Source organism: Eleginops maclovinus, chromosome 6 (genome assembly GCF_036324505.1).
Source record: "Eleginops maclovinus isolate JMC-PN-2008 ecotype Puerto Natales chromosome 6, JC_Emac_rtc_rv5, whole genome shotgun sequence".
Classification (NCBI taxonomy): Eukaryota; Metazoa; Chordata; class Actinopteri; order Perciformes; family Eleginopidae; genus Eleginops; species Eleginops maclovinus.
The window spans coordinates 5,687,605-5,702,326 of NC_086354.1; the positions used below are offsets into that span (position 1 = coordinate 5,687,605).

Sequence of the window (14,722 nt, forward strand, 5' to 3'; positions counted from 1 at the left end):
GAGAGGTAAAATCAAACCAACATAAAATAAACTAAGTAAGTATTAAGTAAAAGCAATTAAATTACAGTTAATACATACAACAATACGTACTGTGCAATATAGCAGCATATATAAAAATAAAACAAGTTCAAACTGAATAAAGTGATACAGTGGAATTGGATAAAGTGAGATTTTGACCTCAGGACGCAGTGTCTCCTGTTCCTCTGACCTGAGGTAGATAAGTTAAACATTCTGATGGCCACAGGAAGGAAGGACTTCTGTACGAGGTTAGCACCTGGTGGAGAGGGTGAGCGTTGTTGTCCAGGATACTATGCAGTTTACTCAGCATCCTTCTCTCAGACACCACCAACAAAGAGTCCAGTTGGAGTCAGCCTTCCTGATGATCCTGCTGATCTTGTTGGCGTCTGCTGCCCTCAGCCTGCTGCCCCAGCACACGACACCAAAGAAGATGGCACTGGCTACCACCGACTGGTAGCACATCCTCAGCATGATGTTACATACGTTGAATCATCACGCATTTCAGCTTTTTTGGTGTTGTGTGTGTTTTTTTTTAACAGTATATCACTTAATAAATTGAACTGTTAACTGAGCAAAATGTAATTGAAATATTACTTAACTCCAAAAAATGAACTTTTTATTTTATCTCTGGTTGCCCAAGGGAAGTTTGCTCCCCTTTAAGATTGATCATATGTATTTAAAATATTACCAATAACTATTTTACCTAAAAAATTTGAAAACACCTCCCTAAACAGAAAAACATCAACAAGAATTTAATCAATAATACCAAGTTTATGAGAATTCGTCTTTCCAAAAAATCTTATTCCCTACAGCAAAAATATTCAAAAGCTCTACACTGTATATTCATAAATCCTGGCTGTAATGCTGATTACATACAGGCGAAACAGAATGCTCCTTTTACCTGAAAAAAACATCATGAAACCATTCAATACTAAAAACTAAAATATTATAACCTTTTTGAACCAGACTTGACCATTATGTAATCAATGTTATTCATTTTACCAATGGATTGACTGTGATTACAAAGTAAACTTTATCCTAACTAGCTAACTTTCTGTTGTATTTCTTTATGTTGTAATCTTGTTCTTTGAGGGGTTGTACATTTGTGTAATGTCTTTTGCTGGAAAAAAGGAAATGCCAATAAAAACATTTGTAAAACATCGAAAAAGTGAATTCATCACACATTTATAAAACAAACTGCATATTTGTATTTTGGTTATATGTTTAGCCACACCATTGCTATTTAAAAATGGGCAGGTAAACACTATTTTAAGGTAATATTGATTCCATGACACAGTTCAATTTGACAACAAATCTACAGCTAATGCAAAGGTCGCTTCCATGAATCACTGATTTATGTCCATGATAGCGGCCCACTCTCCACTATGTTGCTATGTAGAGAGCCATCACCTCAGTTTGTTCTGGGATGGATATCTCACGCCATCCATTAGGAAACACTTTGCTTAATCCCTGGCAATAAAAAGGGACATAAAAAAGCAATTCCTTCTCTTTAACATTTAAGAAAACATCTACAATCAGTGACAATGGCTTAGATTCCCACACATATCCCTAAATGACCAGGTTGACATCCGTTGTTAAAGCACATGATAGAAACCAGAGATAAGAGGACTTGTGATATCACAGGAGACTCTATATAAAAGGGTTGATCTGGTTCAAGCTTTTTAAAGAATAAACAACATGAGGTCTCTACTCCTGCTTGCGTTGCTGCTGTGCACGTTGAGTGTAGCGCATGTTCAGACACAGGACAACACAAACACACTGAGGCTGTGTGGCCGGGCGTTAATGCGGGCTGTGGTGTACACCTGCGGAGGATCCAGGTGGAGAAGAGTGATGGGGGAAGAGGAGACTTTGCAAGATGGTGAGTTCACAGTCACTTATATTTGTCTTTGTAGCGTTGGGATTTAATTTTATATAAATTACAGATTGGTTTATGTCTCTTTGCAGGTCACAGAGAGCCAGAACTGAAGAGGACAGACATTGACCGTCAGTGGAGGGACCTAAACCAGGCGTTAATAACAGTGTGCTGCCAAGTAGGCTGTCGAAAGAGTGACCTATCCATGCTCTGCTAGGGGAGAACATCCCCCAAATCATCCATGAATTTAAATACAATGTTCAGAACATAATGTAATTTCACTCTCAATGCTGCCAATAATAAAAAACAACATGATTTTGCGTACAAATTCTTGTTTATCATTTGATACATAGCAAAATATACTCTTTAACGGCAGAAATATTTTGTGGGAATCTAAAGAGAGTGTTATTATCAGTCAGTGTGTGTATGGTTTACTCATAGTAAACAGCATAGACAGTGGCCACGCCGTACAGAGAGCTGTTTTTGAAGGAGAAGGAGGCAAAGGTGTCATTAGCCGCATCCCACAGACAGCGGCTGCTGATCTGCATACTCTGCCCCGCGAGCTGGCCGATGTGGACCAGGACTACGATCTTATATCGGGGGATCATTAGTTCCTTCACCCGGGCTCTGATCACCTGGCAGGGGAAAACCAAAGAAGGGAACTGATAGAAAACAACATTTAAAGTGTTCAAAAGGTGTCGCATTTATGAGGTTTTTCTGTTTTATTTACCTCGCATATTGTTTTTGTCATTTTCTGAGACCATTCTACTTCGTATTTCTCGTCCTGGAGGTAACTGGTGAGTACGTCCTTCAGTATGTCTGTGACAGCAGGGACTGGCATGCGTTTGGTTGGTCCTGTAGAAAAACAAAGACAAAAATAGAAGTTTTACTCTTTGTCAGTATCTTTGGTTAGTAACACATATTGTGAAGCAATATCATTTGAAATTTCAAATAATATTGGGTCAAAATGTCTAATGCTATACATGTTTTTGGTCTACTTAGGCCTCCATCCATTAACAATTAGGGGTGTTACTTTATCAGATTTTACAATTAGTGGCCAAAGTAATTCATAATATTGACATTATATATATAATATAGCCTATATATCTATATAAGAGTATAAAAACCTTTATCTTATTATTGTTTTCTACATTAAGTCTCCTTTTTAGAAAACTAATTACATTCATTAGTGTGTGGTGCTTTAAAAAATGTATATTATATATAATATTATTGTCAGTTATATGCATCACAAAAACATAGTGAATTTTAAAAAAAAGATTTAACAAGTAGTCCAATTTTATGAAGCAAGGGTTTATTTATGTGTTGTTTATTTAGGGTATTTTCATATATTTTTCGCATTCAAATTCCAAAGTTTTTATTTTTTTTAGAATTAGAAGTCCATTTCCCTGTAAAAGGGTGTACTCAAAATACTATGCTGTAATATTACTGTCATATCAGTAGCATAACACTCCTTTAAAACGACACAATGTCATAATATAGTCCACAGCAATTTGTTTCTCTCACAAAATGTAGTCCATCAAACGTAACCATGACAGTATACGTCTCAGTGAGGATGCTGAGGTAAAGCATGTGTGTCATACAGGTGAATATGATCTCACCCAGCTGGTAGGTGTTCTCCGTTGTTACTACCATCCGAGCGTTGTCATCATGGTGTGCTAGTTCATCAATGTTCGACACAGTGCTTATAGAGCTGGAAGACAAGATCAGATTCAATGAAATTACCAGGAACATTACCAGGGTATTTGGTTGCCTGATCTCCAGAATTATTTAAGAATAGCTGAGTGGAACCTCTCAACCAAAAAGAAGACACACATATTGGGAATGCTTTTTAAATATCAGTTAGAACCAGTGTTGTACTCAAGTTAAAATAGAAAGGACAAAGTCAAATATCTGTGTTTCAACTAAATATCTGTATTTAAAATCATACTTAAGGGAAATAGTAACATATTCTAGAGTCTCAAAAGTAAAAGTTATTATTCATTATCATTATGCAGAATAACCCATTTTAGCATAGTTATCTTTCCTTTCTTTTACAAATATGCATGCCTCAATGTGTTTGTTACTGCTGGTAAAGGTGCAGCCAATTTAAATACTTTATTTACAGATTCGACCCTTCCTCGAATCTGTGTAGTGTGTGTGTGTGTGTGTGTGTGTGTGTGTGTGTGTGTGTGTGTGTGTGTGTGTGTGTGTGTGTGTGTGTGTGGCGCGCATGTCCTGGCCTGTGTGTAAAAACACTGGCTCCGATTGGCTACCATGAAACATGACTCTGCCTTAGCCAATCATAATCGCTTATCTCGTTGCGAACCCACCCGGTGTCCTCACTGGCAGTCTGTGTGAACGCACCCCAAGCCTCGGATGACAACAGGCTGCGGGTAGTTTATTCAATCAATTCATAGTAACGCAGCGCATTTAACGTTCAGTAACGATAACGGCGTAGTAACGACAGAAACAGTAGTTACATTACCCCGTTACTGAAAAAATAACGGTGTTACCTAAACGCCGTTATTTTAAACGGCGTTATTCCCAACACTGTCTGAGATGTACAGTAGTGCAGTTGAAGTATAAAGTAGCAGGACATGGAAATACTCAAATTCTGTTCAATTAAAGTAAATGTATTTAGTTATTTACAAATGGACAAAATAAACATGACTGACAGAAATGCAAGAAGATTAAAAGTTGGATATCTGCCCACATTATTACAGTGTACTCACTCCTTGGTCCTGCCTGTGGTCTCCTTGCCTCTGGCGCCATGTCCTCCCTCTGAGGACACTTTGCCTGTCCTCTTCTCTCTCCTCTGGGACTTGTCTTTAAACAAGTCAGACATGACAGCTTGTCTTCACAGGAAGACAACATTGGATAATGACGTGAGGTCAGTTAATATCTAGTAAAACGTATAGCCTACAGTGGTATTATTAAAACTTTGAAACAGTGCTATGCTAGCTCTTCAGGTTGTAGACATAATATGCTAGCTAGGCTTTTTGTAGTTGGCTTGTTTGTTAGCCCATTATTACTTTTAGCTAACTTTGGACCACAGTATAGTTAAACAGATTATTTTGTGTCAAATGAGTCATGAAAAAATAAAATAAAAAAGCGGATTTTTACCGATTTCAGGAACTCTGGAAGCGATTAGAAGTATTCAGCCCTCTAGTGCTTGTTGTTGTCATGGTAACATTGAACCATCGGTCAGTGGGCGGGACTTCCTGCTTCCAACTGATCCGAAGATGCCACTTTTCTTGGTTTTCTGTCAAACAGTCTTATTACAAGGTATATTTATAACCTGTTTACAAACGATTCATCAGTAATATGGGGTTGTATATGTTCACATTCCGCTTTTTCTGCTTTTTTCCAGGATCCAGAATGATTTTTCAACCTCAGCTTTTAAGATAACATGTAAAAGGCACCTTATGGCCAAAAGGATTTTCTCAACTACCCTTAAAAATGTCTAAGAAAAAGTAATCATTTTTATGAGTACACGTCCTGCAAATATTACTTAAGTAAAAGTACAACATTATTAGCAGCAAAATATAGTTCAGTATCAAATCTAAAATTACTCATTATTTTAAGGGCCTATTTTAGAATAATATATATTATACCACTGGTTTATAGTTATTGATGCATTCATGTATCTATTATTAAGTATGCTGTTTTTAAAGGATAAGATAACATTGATAACTTTATATATTGCCCGATCTCTTTATTCATGAAAGTAAATCATGGTGTATTAGTTGATTTAATTTTAGTATTAATAATATAAACCTGCAAAAGTAACTAGTAACTAACTTTTTCTAATAAATAAAGTAAATAAAAAGTACAATGTTTGCTATTAAATTTTAGTGGATTAGAATTATATAGCAGCATAACATTAAAATAGCCAAGTACCTCAAAAATGTACTTCAGCAGTACTTAAATAAATGTACTTAGTTACTTTCCACCACTTATGGCATTAAGGAATACATCCTGAAATAAATCTTTTTTTGTTTGTTTACCAGTGGAAATCAGGAGTGATTCACTTTCACAGGAACATGCCCCACTAAAACGTTGTACGTCATCAAAACAATCATATACTTGTCTATATTTGGACAAATGAGAGGGAGATACATGTCACATATTTCCTCTTCTTTATTACCAAGTAAAACAGGTATTACATTATATTGATTTTTTTTCATATATTTACTTTCAAAATCTTTGGATGGGAAATTTACATGACATGTTTGCATATTCTGTGTCTAATGCAGTGAAAGGAATACAGCCATAAAAGTTGTAGAAAAAATAAACAACAACATACAGAAACCCTCACCTATTGGAGGAATAAGTGTATTCTGAAAAATAAGGCAAATAAAATGTAAGCAAAACAAACAGAAACACTGAAAACAGTCCTTCTTAAATTACTTAAATATCGTTTGTTCTTTTTCGAAGACTAAATGAAATATTACACCTATGCCCAAATTGTGAGTCAACACATGAAAACATTGTATGAAATGTGATGTTCAAACACATATTGTATGTGACATGAGCCCATGGGTTGTTTTATTAATGGAATTTAAAGTGTGTTTTGTGGTCAAGTCAAACAGGAGAACACCTATATCAGATGCATGAAATGGGATTAGCTATGAATACATGCCAAATTTATTGACAACAAGTTTTTTGAAGGTGCAACAACAGCAAAACAGAGTGGAGGTTTAAGTGAAGGCAGAACGTTTCCTCCCATAGCACGATTATACAATAACACACGCATCATGACCTTATTGAAATGGATAAATTAGTATTGCATTGATAAGACTGGAATGGAACGAATGCAGATTTCATGCGGCACCGTTTGGAGTTATTCATCAACAGTTACAGGTATTTTTTTTGGTACAGAAACCCACATGTAAAACAATAGATGAGTGTTGTTACAGAATTCATCATGAGTGCTGACATCGATAAACCAAGGGACGATCACAGACACATCCATATGCCCAGAGAAATATTCGAAACATAGCTTTTTTATGTACACTTTTTACACTTAAATATTGCTATTAGAAAATGATAAAACATTTATTCAACATGGTGGAAAAGGAAGGAAATAAAACAGGGTACATGAATAGTGCTGTCCTCTTCATAGACATTTCTTTTCGTTACTCTGTGATGTCCCCGATATTCCTCCTCAAGACCTCTATCAGAGATCGTGGTCAAAGGAAGTGGCCAACTTTTTTAAGCAGCATCAAAGGCAACTCCTACACTTGTCAACCCCCTTTAGATTTCTCCTGAAACTTAAAGCTCCTCCTCCCCACCATATGGCACTCAGGTCTGGCTCTGTATGTTGTCTTAAGGCCCTTTTCAAAACTCTTTTCTGTAACATTAACAGAATAAAATTAACCTTCCAGTGAAAGTAGCAGCTTCTGTTTTGCCTTTTTGTTACAAAATTTGACCATTCACAACAACAAATACCACTTAAAAGTCCTGTGGTGTGGGGAAGTTGATGTATCTCAGCATTGCACGTGCCCATAGTGGTTATGTAATGCTTTTTGTTCTTCAGCAGACAGTTTCAACTTTCTGTTTACATGACCCGTTAAAGACAAAATGCCATCGTTGCAGTGGTAAAAGCTGCATGTGTAAAAGTGTAGCATTACATATACAGTAAGTGCTTCAATCTTGAACACTGGATGGGACAAAATAAGAGTTTTTGCAAGCACATAAATTATATTTTGTAGAGTATTCATGAGGGATACACAATATAAATCGGAGTAAGTTATCATTACGTAATTACGAACTGTTCCTATAATGACGTAGTCGTTAGGAAGTTGTAAGAAGAAAACTCTAGAAAGCTATACGTTTGCACCAGAGTGGACGTTTTTCACAGTCCGAGGAAGACAATATGATTGCCATTCAATTTTTCGAATGTACACATGGTCGAATGTATAAAACATTTTGATAACATTTGAAGAGGATCAATAGTTGGTTGGTTGGTTTGGTATATTCACAATAGTGATGCCACTATAATTTGGTTAGGTGTGCATAAACTACAGGTTGTGAACTTCTCTTTTAGAATAAAAAAATTGACAGTTATCAGTCATCTTATTAATATCGGCCATGAGGAGCAGCTAATTATGGGTTATCGGTATCAGCTGAGCTAAATACAATTCACGATAATAAACCTATCTTGTTGTAGAATGGAAAGCAGCCACACATAAAGTATGATTTATACAATACACACAAACACACACACATTTTATGAATCTTTTTTTCAGGTGGTTCATCATACATAAGAACCCTAGCTACCTTGGTAGTGTAAGAAATAATAAGTAGCTATAGCAAAAGCCTGCTAGATATGCCGTAGCTACCTAAGCTAGCTGGCTAACTTGATAATGAGCATCCACACAGCCATGGTACTATAATAGTTAATAAAGTCACTTAAAAAAAGCGAAGTTAATCCTGCAATTTGATGATTTTCTGGTTCCTTTTGGAAACAGTGACATTTAATCAGCTTTTAAGTTGATTTAATCAACTTGTTAGCAGCTAGCACATCCAGCAGATACGCAGTAACATTAGCATTTATTTGGAGGTGTGTTTATGGTCACCTGATGATTGACAGTCCAATATTTTCTCAGCTTTAAGTCATGTTTTCTTGTCCCTAACAACTCCTGAGGAAATCTGGCACTTTGGTGTCTGTCAGCTAGTTGCTATCTGTTTGTTGCTGGGCAGGTAATGTAAAGTGGGTTCTGAGCTTTTACTCTAAAAAGATGCCTGTAATTACGTGATAGTGTATTGATAAAAAAAAAACGTAATTTAATTTGATATAAGTAAAATAAGTAGAATTCTTCCAATGCTCAAATGATGTTTTACTTTGCATGGTTAAAACTTAACAAAATAATATTTACATGCTTGCACACAAAGTTTTACTGTCCTCAAATTCCCCATCATACGATCCAGATTGAAGCACCAATATAATTCCGTATAAAAAGCACCTCCAGACTAAAAGTGCTGATGTTAGTCCAGCGCTGCGGGTCATTCTGAACTGTGAACTGACCAATCCCCTTCAATCACAAGACTGATAGAATGGACTGTGATATTTCAAAGGCTGTCTAAACAGAAACATCCGTTCTGTTAGACAGCCATTAAGATCTCACTCATGGTGGAAAAAAACTCTGATTTGAGGTGGCAGTGTATATCAGATATTACCATGAAACCTACAACTTATCGGATTACAACTGTATAGCAAATGTATACTACACCATTTTTTTGATTTTCCTGTCTTTTCCACTTTGTTATAGATTGCATTATAATCTTTTCACATCATCCTTTACAGTGCATTTTGCAATGACAACAGAAACTGCAATGAATAAGGCTGGATCACTGTATGAATCCACAAATATGTTAACAAGAACAAAGAATCAGGGTTTCCCGATGTTATACTCCATATAAGCCCATAAGTGCACAAAACTAATGATTTGCTTTTACTTGCATAAACTCAGCAGGAGTCCGTCTACTGAATGATGATGTCCTGAACTAAATAATCCTGTGTGTGTGTGTGTGTGTGTGTGTGTGTGTGTGTGTGTGTGTGTGTGTGTGTGTGTGTGTGTGTGTGTGTGTGTGTGTGTGTGTGTGTGTGTGTGTGTGTGCGTGCGTGCGTGGGTGGGTGTGTGGGTGCGTGGGTGTGTGTGTGTGTTTTGTTATTCTGTAAAATCTCAACCAGTTATTTTAATGGTTGCTTAAAATGAGGTTTCAGATGCACTAAACATGGGATGGATCCATAGTCTTCACAGTCAAACGCCATTGATTCTTTTGGTTCCGTTCACAAACAGGTCCGCTAATTATCCGCCAAATATTTCCCTGTGAAATCAAATGAAAAAATGTTAGAGGAGAACTTCCTCCTGAAATGGCTGTGGGCATTTAGGCCCTGTTCACACCTGAAATTAAAATGCGTCTCCAAAAGTAGTAAGTGTTTAGCGAAAAAAAAAACTTTATCTTTTCTGCTTGCAAAAAACGAATTTGCTGCCATTTCTAACCAGCAGGAGGCATCGATACAAATACACATTGTCCCAGTGTAACTGGGAGGTTTGTCGTGTAATATGAACCAGGGTTATTATCGTAGGAGTAGAACTGAATCTAAAACTAAAATAATCAGTGAAGAGTATTTCTGTAACTTAATTCAATTGTTTTAAATTAAACTATATGAAAACGATATCCTTAAAAATCCTGAAACAATATTCCCTGCTTAAAGCAAATTAAAATACTATGAACAATAAAGTGAATGAATTTGAGCTTTTTAGCTATAATAGATTTTCCATCACTCGTGACATTAAACCACAGAAAACGAACATACTTTACATTACAGCAGATGGAGCTATGCCATAATTTGCCCTACACTAAATCCATGTTTGTTTACATATGGAAGTGACTAATGAAATTAAACAACAACATAACAGTACATGATTTAAATATTCTAGCAAATAACATTACATAAACATGAACTATTCTGCTCTTGCTAGTTTTAACCAACTGTGGTCCTGTTCTTCTGAGTAAGAGGGTGAAAGAGGAATCAAGTGAATTGCAATGCTATGGAGGTCACATGAATGTTGGATGATCAAACTGACCTGCAGCAAATCTCTTCTTGATGAGCGAGAGCCGGTAGCCCGTCCCCAGCAGCTGGATGTCGCAGCCAGATAGAGTGCAGCCCTCACTGCTGAACTGCACTGCCAGCTGGGAGGGTTTACAGGGACCCTCTGTCATCTGGAACCGGCCCAGGAGAGCACCTACTCCTGAGGGACACACACACAGTATTAATGGGGTTTGGGGTTTTATTTGGTGTGTGTGTTTCTGTTACTTTGTGTAGTGAATCCATTTTGATTGTTAAAAAAAATCACAAATATATAAATGTTCTATATTTAGTACAATGTGCACATTTTAATTTAAATGTTATATTTTCAAAAATATTTTATTTATTTATTGTAACCGTGCTTTAACATCATACCAAAGTTGTATAAACACCTTTATTTTATTTGATCTTTTTATAGCACAATATTACTTTAACTTCTTGTGTTTATATGAATATTTGTATTCTTATTATTCTATTTCATTCTAAATTGCAGCAACTGCCAATAAACTGAATATCACCCAAGATTAATAAAGTCATAATTCAGATTTAGAAATCAATAAAAAAGCTAGCTGTAACTGAGACTTCAGTTGAATCCAGTAAAAGGGAGAATATGATAAGATGAGAACTGACTTTGTGTTTTAATTCCCCCTTTGAGCAATGCAAAATCCTGTTATGATTACTATTTTATTTGACATGTCTCAATTTTGAATTAAAAAAAACCTCCCTGTCCCAGAATGTCTGACTAAGATGAGTCTGTAGTGCCCCAAATGGGCAACTAGCAGACATATTAGAATCTTAAGATAAGTTAGCACATTTTATTTGGTTTATTCAATGTTCATTATTGTAAATTATTCAAATATAATCTAGTGGATTTTCTTTTCTTGTAGATAGTGGAAGGAAGCTCCAGGGTCCAATTTACATCCAAAAGCTGTCTTCTTTAGCACGTTTTCTGTCAAAACCGTCACTATGCTAACGCTAACTCTTCTCGCTGTACTACAAGCCAACTCTTGTGTTGAAGACCCTCCTTGTTGATATATGTATGCATTAATGCTTAAGACTGGGTTTTGCTAAATTTGTGACGTACTCAAGCTAGCTTGTAGCCAGCTAGTGTGTTTGAATCTCATATTTCAGGAAAATACATAGGCAGGAATGTAAAAACAACACACTATAGACCAACCTCAGATACAACTAAGTATAGTCAAGGTCGGACATTTTAGGTGGCATAAACGTTAGAAAAACACTCTATTTGGGGAGAGGAACTTCACCAATAAGAAAATGAATGAACACAGAAATGAACACATACCTCCATTTTCCGATCTGTGAGAGAGACTAGGGATTTTCCACTGTATCGTCTGCTGCTCTGGATTCCTTTATGAGAAAGTGATTCCACATTACAGAGAACATTTTTCAATATGATATGCATTAAAGGAACAGTTTACCCACAAAATCACCTTTTGTATATCAACTACTCACCCTGTGTTACCTTTATTTCGTGAAGATAACTTTGTTTTTCTTACAAGCCTCCACGGTGAAGGGAGAACCAGAAACGGAACAGGTGTGTTTAACAACAGCAAAATATCCTTCTATAAACTCTTATAAAACTTGTGCAGTATAATCCAAGTCTTATTTATCCAGTTCTAGGCTCACTATTTCACAAACACATACATTTTTACGAAAACTAACTATTTTAAACCGCATAAACATTACAAGCATGGACAAATAGCGTACTGCACAGGTGTGAGATTATTTATGTGGAAGATTTGATATAGTATTCTTTGTTCAGGCATGCAAGGTGACAAAGTTTTCTTCAAGAATTCAAGATAACATGGGGTGAGTAATTGATATACAAATGATCATTTTGGGGATTCAGTTTTTTTGTTGATTCATAGACAGTAAATTTAGTCCATTATTACAGGAAAACTTGAAGATAGTGTTGACACATAACATTTTCCACCTCATTGATGGAGAAATGTAGGTTTTTAAAATCAAAACCTAGCATCCAAACATCCCATTTCTTTAGCAGAAGTGCAGAAAATGATGCTAAATTAGCTTTAGCACCAACATATATGTAAGTGCCAGTGTATTGTTTCAATCGAGTGGTGGCAGTGACGTTTTTTTGTAGCCCGACCAGGAAGTTAGCATAGCAAGGACTCCCCTGACCAGAATCATGGGATTTTTCCATATATTTCGATTTTGGAATATTGCACAAAAAAAAAGCTCTGTGGCAAACAAACATTTATGATACTTACACATTTTTTTTCAGCAGGATAATCTACACATTAACACCACTTTTATGTTTTTTAAAGCGTAACTGCATTTGTCAAAAGTGAAAAGCTAACGCTAGGATATAGACTACATCACTGGCACATGACTTCACGTGGCAAGGCGGCTAATGTTCAGCGTGATGATGTTTAGCAGTCTTATTTAGCCTTTTGTTAGCAACTGCTGTTTTTTTTACATTTACCAGTGGTGTATCTACTGACATATTTTATTTTTAAGAACAAAAGTTAAGATCTCTCAAGATCTTTCCAGGTTTCAGGACTCATTCCTGCACCACTCTGCTGATCTTTGCCACTACAGTGCACCTGATTCATCATTTAACATTTGTAGCTGTGCTTCCCACAACGACCTCCCCATCAGCCCTTACAGAGGGTCCTTAAATGAAAGGACTCCTTACCAGGTGGCAGGGGGGATCATGGCCTGGAGTTTGGCCATGCCGCCATCCACAGGAACCAGGAACTGGAGGTTGTGTAGTGGCACGGGGGCGGCCATGGCCTCCGTGTTGTATTTGTAGTCTATTCTCAGGTCTGTGCTGTTGGCGTCTCCTCGCCAGCTCACCGCCAGGTTCAGAGGAGAGGACTGGATCCCCTCTGCAGACACCTGAGAACCATGGAAACACAATGAGGTGAGGTCCTGTGGATGGACACTGTAGATTAACTAGCTGTATAGACGAGGCGATATTTGATACCTGATATTTGATCATGTCCACGTTGTAGTATGTCGCCTGAGGCTTCTGCTCAGCCACTCTCTTCAGATGGCTCATCAGGTTTGGCATATTCACCCAGAATTCCTTGGTGTCTACACTTTCTGTTGTGGAATCACTGAGGGACGAGAGGGATTTTGATTGATTCATCTACTCCATTTACCATGTGAGCATTATAATAAGACACTTACTCATATCACCTATGTAGGTAGAGTGATATATTGAATATACTAAATGTATTGCGTCTTTTTCCTGTGGGATGACATCAAATGACCGTTGGCATAAGCTTCTCTTTACTGTTTCCCTTCTCTCGTGGATCTCTCCCCCACTCACTGACTCTCCTAAGGGAGTGTGTGTTGTGTATGGTTTATGTGTTTTTATATCTGGTGATCTGTGATTTGACACTGCATGTTTTGAGGTCAAAAAAGGCTAATGGCTAATGCCAGCCTGATTCTGAAAAAAATATATGTGATACGTGCACATACAAGGTAGTAGGTTGAGAGCATATAAGAACTGAATTTAAAATAAAAGTTTCCAAGAACTGACTTAAAAAATAAATAAACGTGACAGTCAATCTGTCAATAGAGAAGATGTACTAGTCCTTGCCCTGTATGTATTACAAATACAAAGACAAGTGAGACTATTGTGTGCCTGTAATGCTATTCTTACCAGCACAGCAGCTGAGGGTTGGGGAGAACCTGCTCCAGTCGGCTGTAGTTGCTGATGCAGAATGTGAGGATAGGTTGAATCGGGTGGCTGGCAAAATGCCTGGTGATGCCCGCGGGGAAGGAGAGCACCATCTCCCCTGTGATCTTCACAACACATCTGGGACAGAGGGAGTGAAGAGGCACATCTCAGAGATCATGCTGAACAAAAAAGCACACACTCCCTGCAGCCCTTTAGTGTCAAATTTGAACAGCGAAGTTGGTGTGTAGATGCCAAAATTGTATTATTACTCTAAAAACTACTCTTGACTAAATGAAAAACTGTCTCATGCGTTCCATCATTTCTGATTTATCAATGCATACTGGTCATTAGAAGAGTATGACACAGTGTTTAAAACAGAGAAAGGCGGCCTACTTGCTGGGGTCTGCGCCTTTGAAATACGCATTGATCGTTTCTGTGAAGGCAGCTGCCACTGGTAGAGTGTCCTGGGGCCCCATGGTGAGCGGACTGGGTCCTCTGGAGCATCCTGATGAAACACACAAAAAATATACCTTTAATACACTTGGACTTTGTCTGTTCTCTC

General features: G+C 37.2%; 3 protein-coding genes across 3 annotated transcripts in view; 1 reads left to right on the forward strand and 2 right to left on the reverse strand.

The window, feature by feature from the left end:
• Positions 1–1,065: 1,065 nt before the first annotated feature.
• On the reverse strand, positions 1,066–5,089 carry dynlt5 (dynein light chain Tctex-type family member 5). The gene is made up of 5 exons (XM_063886478.1): positions 5,015–5,089; positions 4,624–4,746; positions 3,511–3,602; positions 2,622–2,746; positions 1,066–2,526 (listed from the first exon to the last, which is right to left on the reverse strand). Exons 2-5 carry the CDS (start codon positions 4,734–4,736, stop codon positions 2,323–2,325), a joined length of 534 nt encoding a protein of 177 aa, XP_063742548.1. The 5' UTR covers positions 4,737–4,746; positions 5,015–5,089; the 3' UTR covers positions 1,066–2,322.
• On the forward strand, positions 1,703–2,207 carry LOC134866358 (relaxin-3-like). Its single transcript, XM_063886479.1, has 2 exons — positions 1,703–1,897; positions 1,984–2,207. Exons 1-2 carry the CDS (start codon positions 1,717–1,719, stop codon positions 2,106–2,108), a joined length of 306 nt encoding a protein of 101 aa, XP_063742549.1. The 5' UTR covers positions 1,703–1,716; the 3' UTR covers positions 2,109–2,207.
• Positions 5,090–6,016: 927 nt separating the features above from the next.
• sgip1b (SH3GL interacting endocytic adaptor 1b) overlaps positions 6,017–14,722 on the reverse strand; it is a 55,341-nt gene continuing 46,635 nt past the window's right edge. Inside the window, exons 18-24 of the mRNA XM_063885410.1 lie at positions 14,554–14,665; positions 14,143–14,298; positions 13,459–13,591; positions 13,168–13,370; positions 11,794–11,858; positions 10,489–10,653; positions 6,017–9,724 (exon numbers count right to left, since the gene is read on the reverse strand). Of these exons, the coding sequence (XP_063741480.1) occupies positions 9,702–9,724; positions 10,489–10,653; positions 11,794–11,858; positions 13,168–13,370; positions 13,459–13,591; positions 14,143–14,298; positions 14,554–14,665 (857 nt within the window). The 3' untranslated portion in view covers positions 6,017–9,701. The remainder of the gene's footprint in view (positions 9,725–10,488; positions 10,654–11,793; positions 11,859–13,167; positions 13,371–13,458; positions 13,592–14,142; positions 14,299–14,553; positions 14,666–14,722) is intronic.

Excerpts from the sequence above, each read along its gene's own strand:
- LOC134866358 (XM_063886479.1), top strand. The coding sequence starts at position 1,717 with ATGAGGTCTCTACTCCTGCTTGCGTTGCTGCTGTGCACGTTGAGTGTA. Across the intron at positions 1,898-1,983 it reads AGAGGAGACTTTGCAAGATG|GTCACAGAGAGCCAGAACTG; the intron begins GTGAGTTCACAG and ends GTCTCTTTGCAG.
- dynlt5 (XM_063886478.1), bottom strand. The coding sequence starts at position 4,736 with ATGTCTGACTTGTTTAAAGACAAGTCCCAGAGGAGAGAGAAGAGGACA. Across the intron at positions 3,603-4,623 it reads ACCACAGGCAGGACCAAGGA|CTCTATAAGCACTGTGTCGA; the intron begins GTGAGTACACTG and ends CTTGTCTTCCAG. Across the intron at positions 2,527-2,621 it reads TGACAAAAACAATATGCGAG|GTGATCAGAGCCCGGGTGAA; the intron begins GTAAATAAAACA and ends TTCCCCTGCCAG.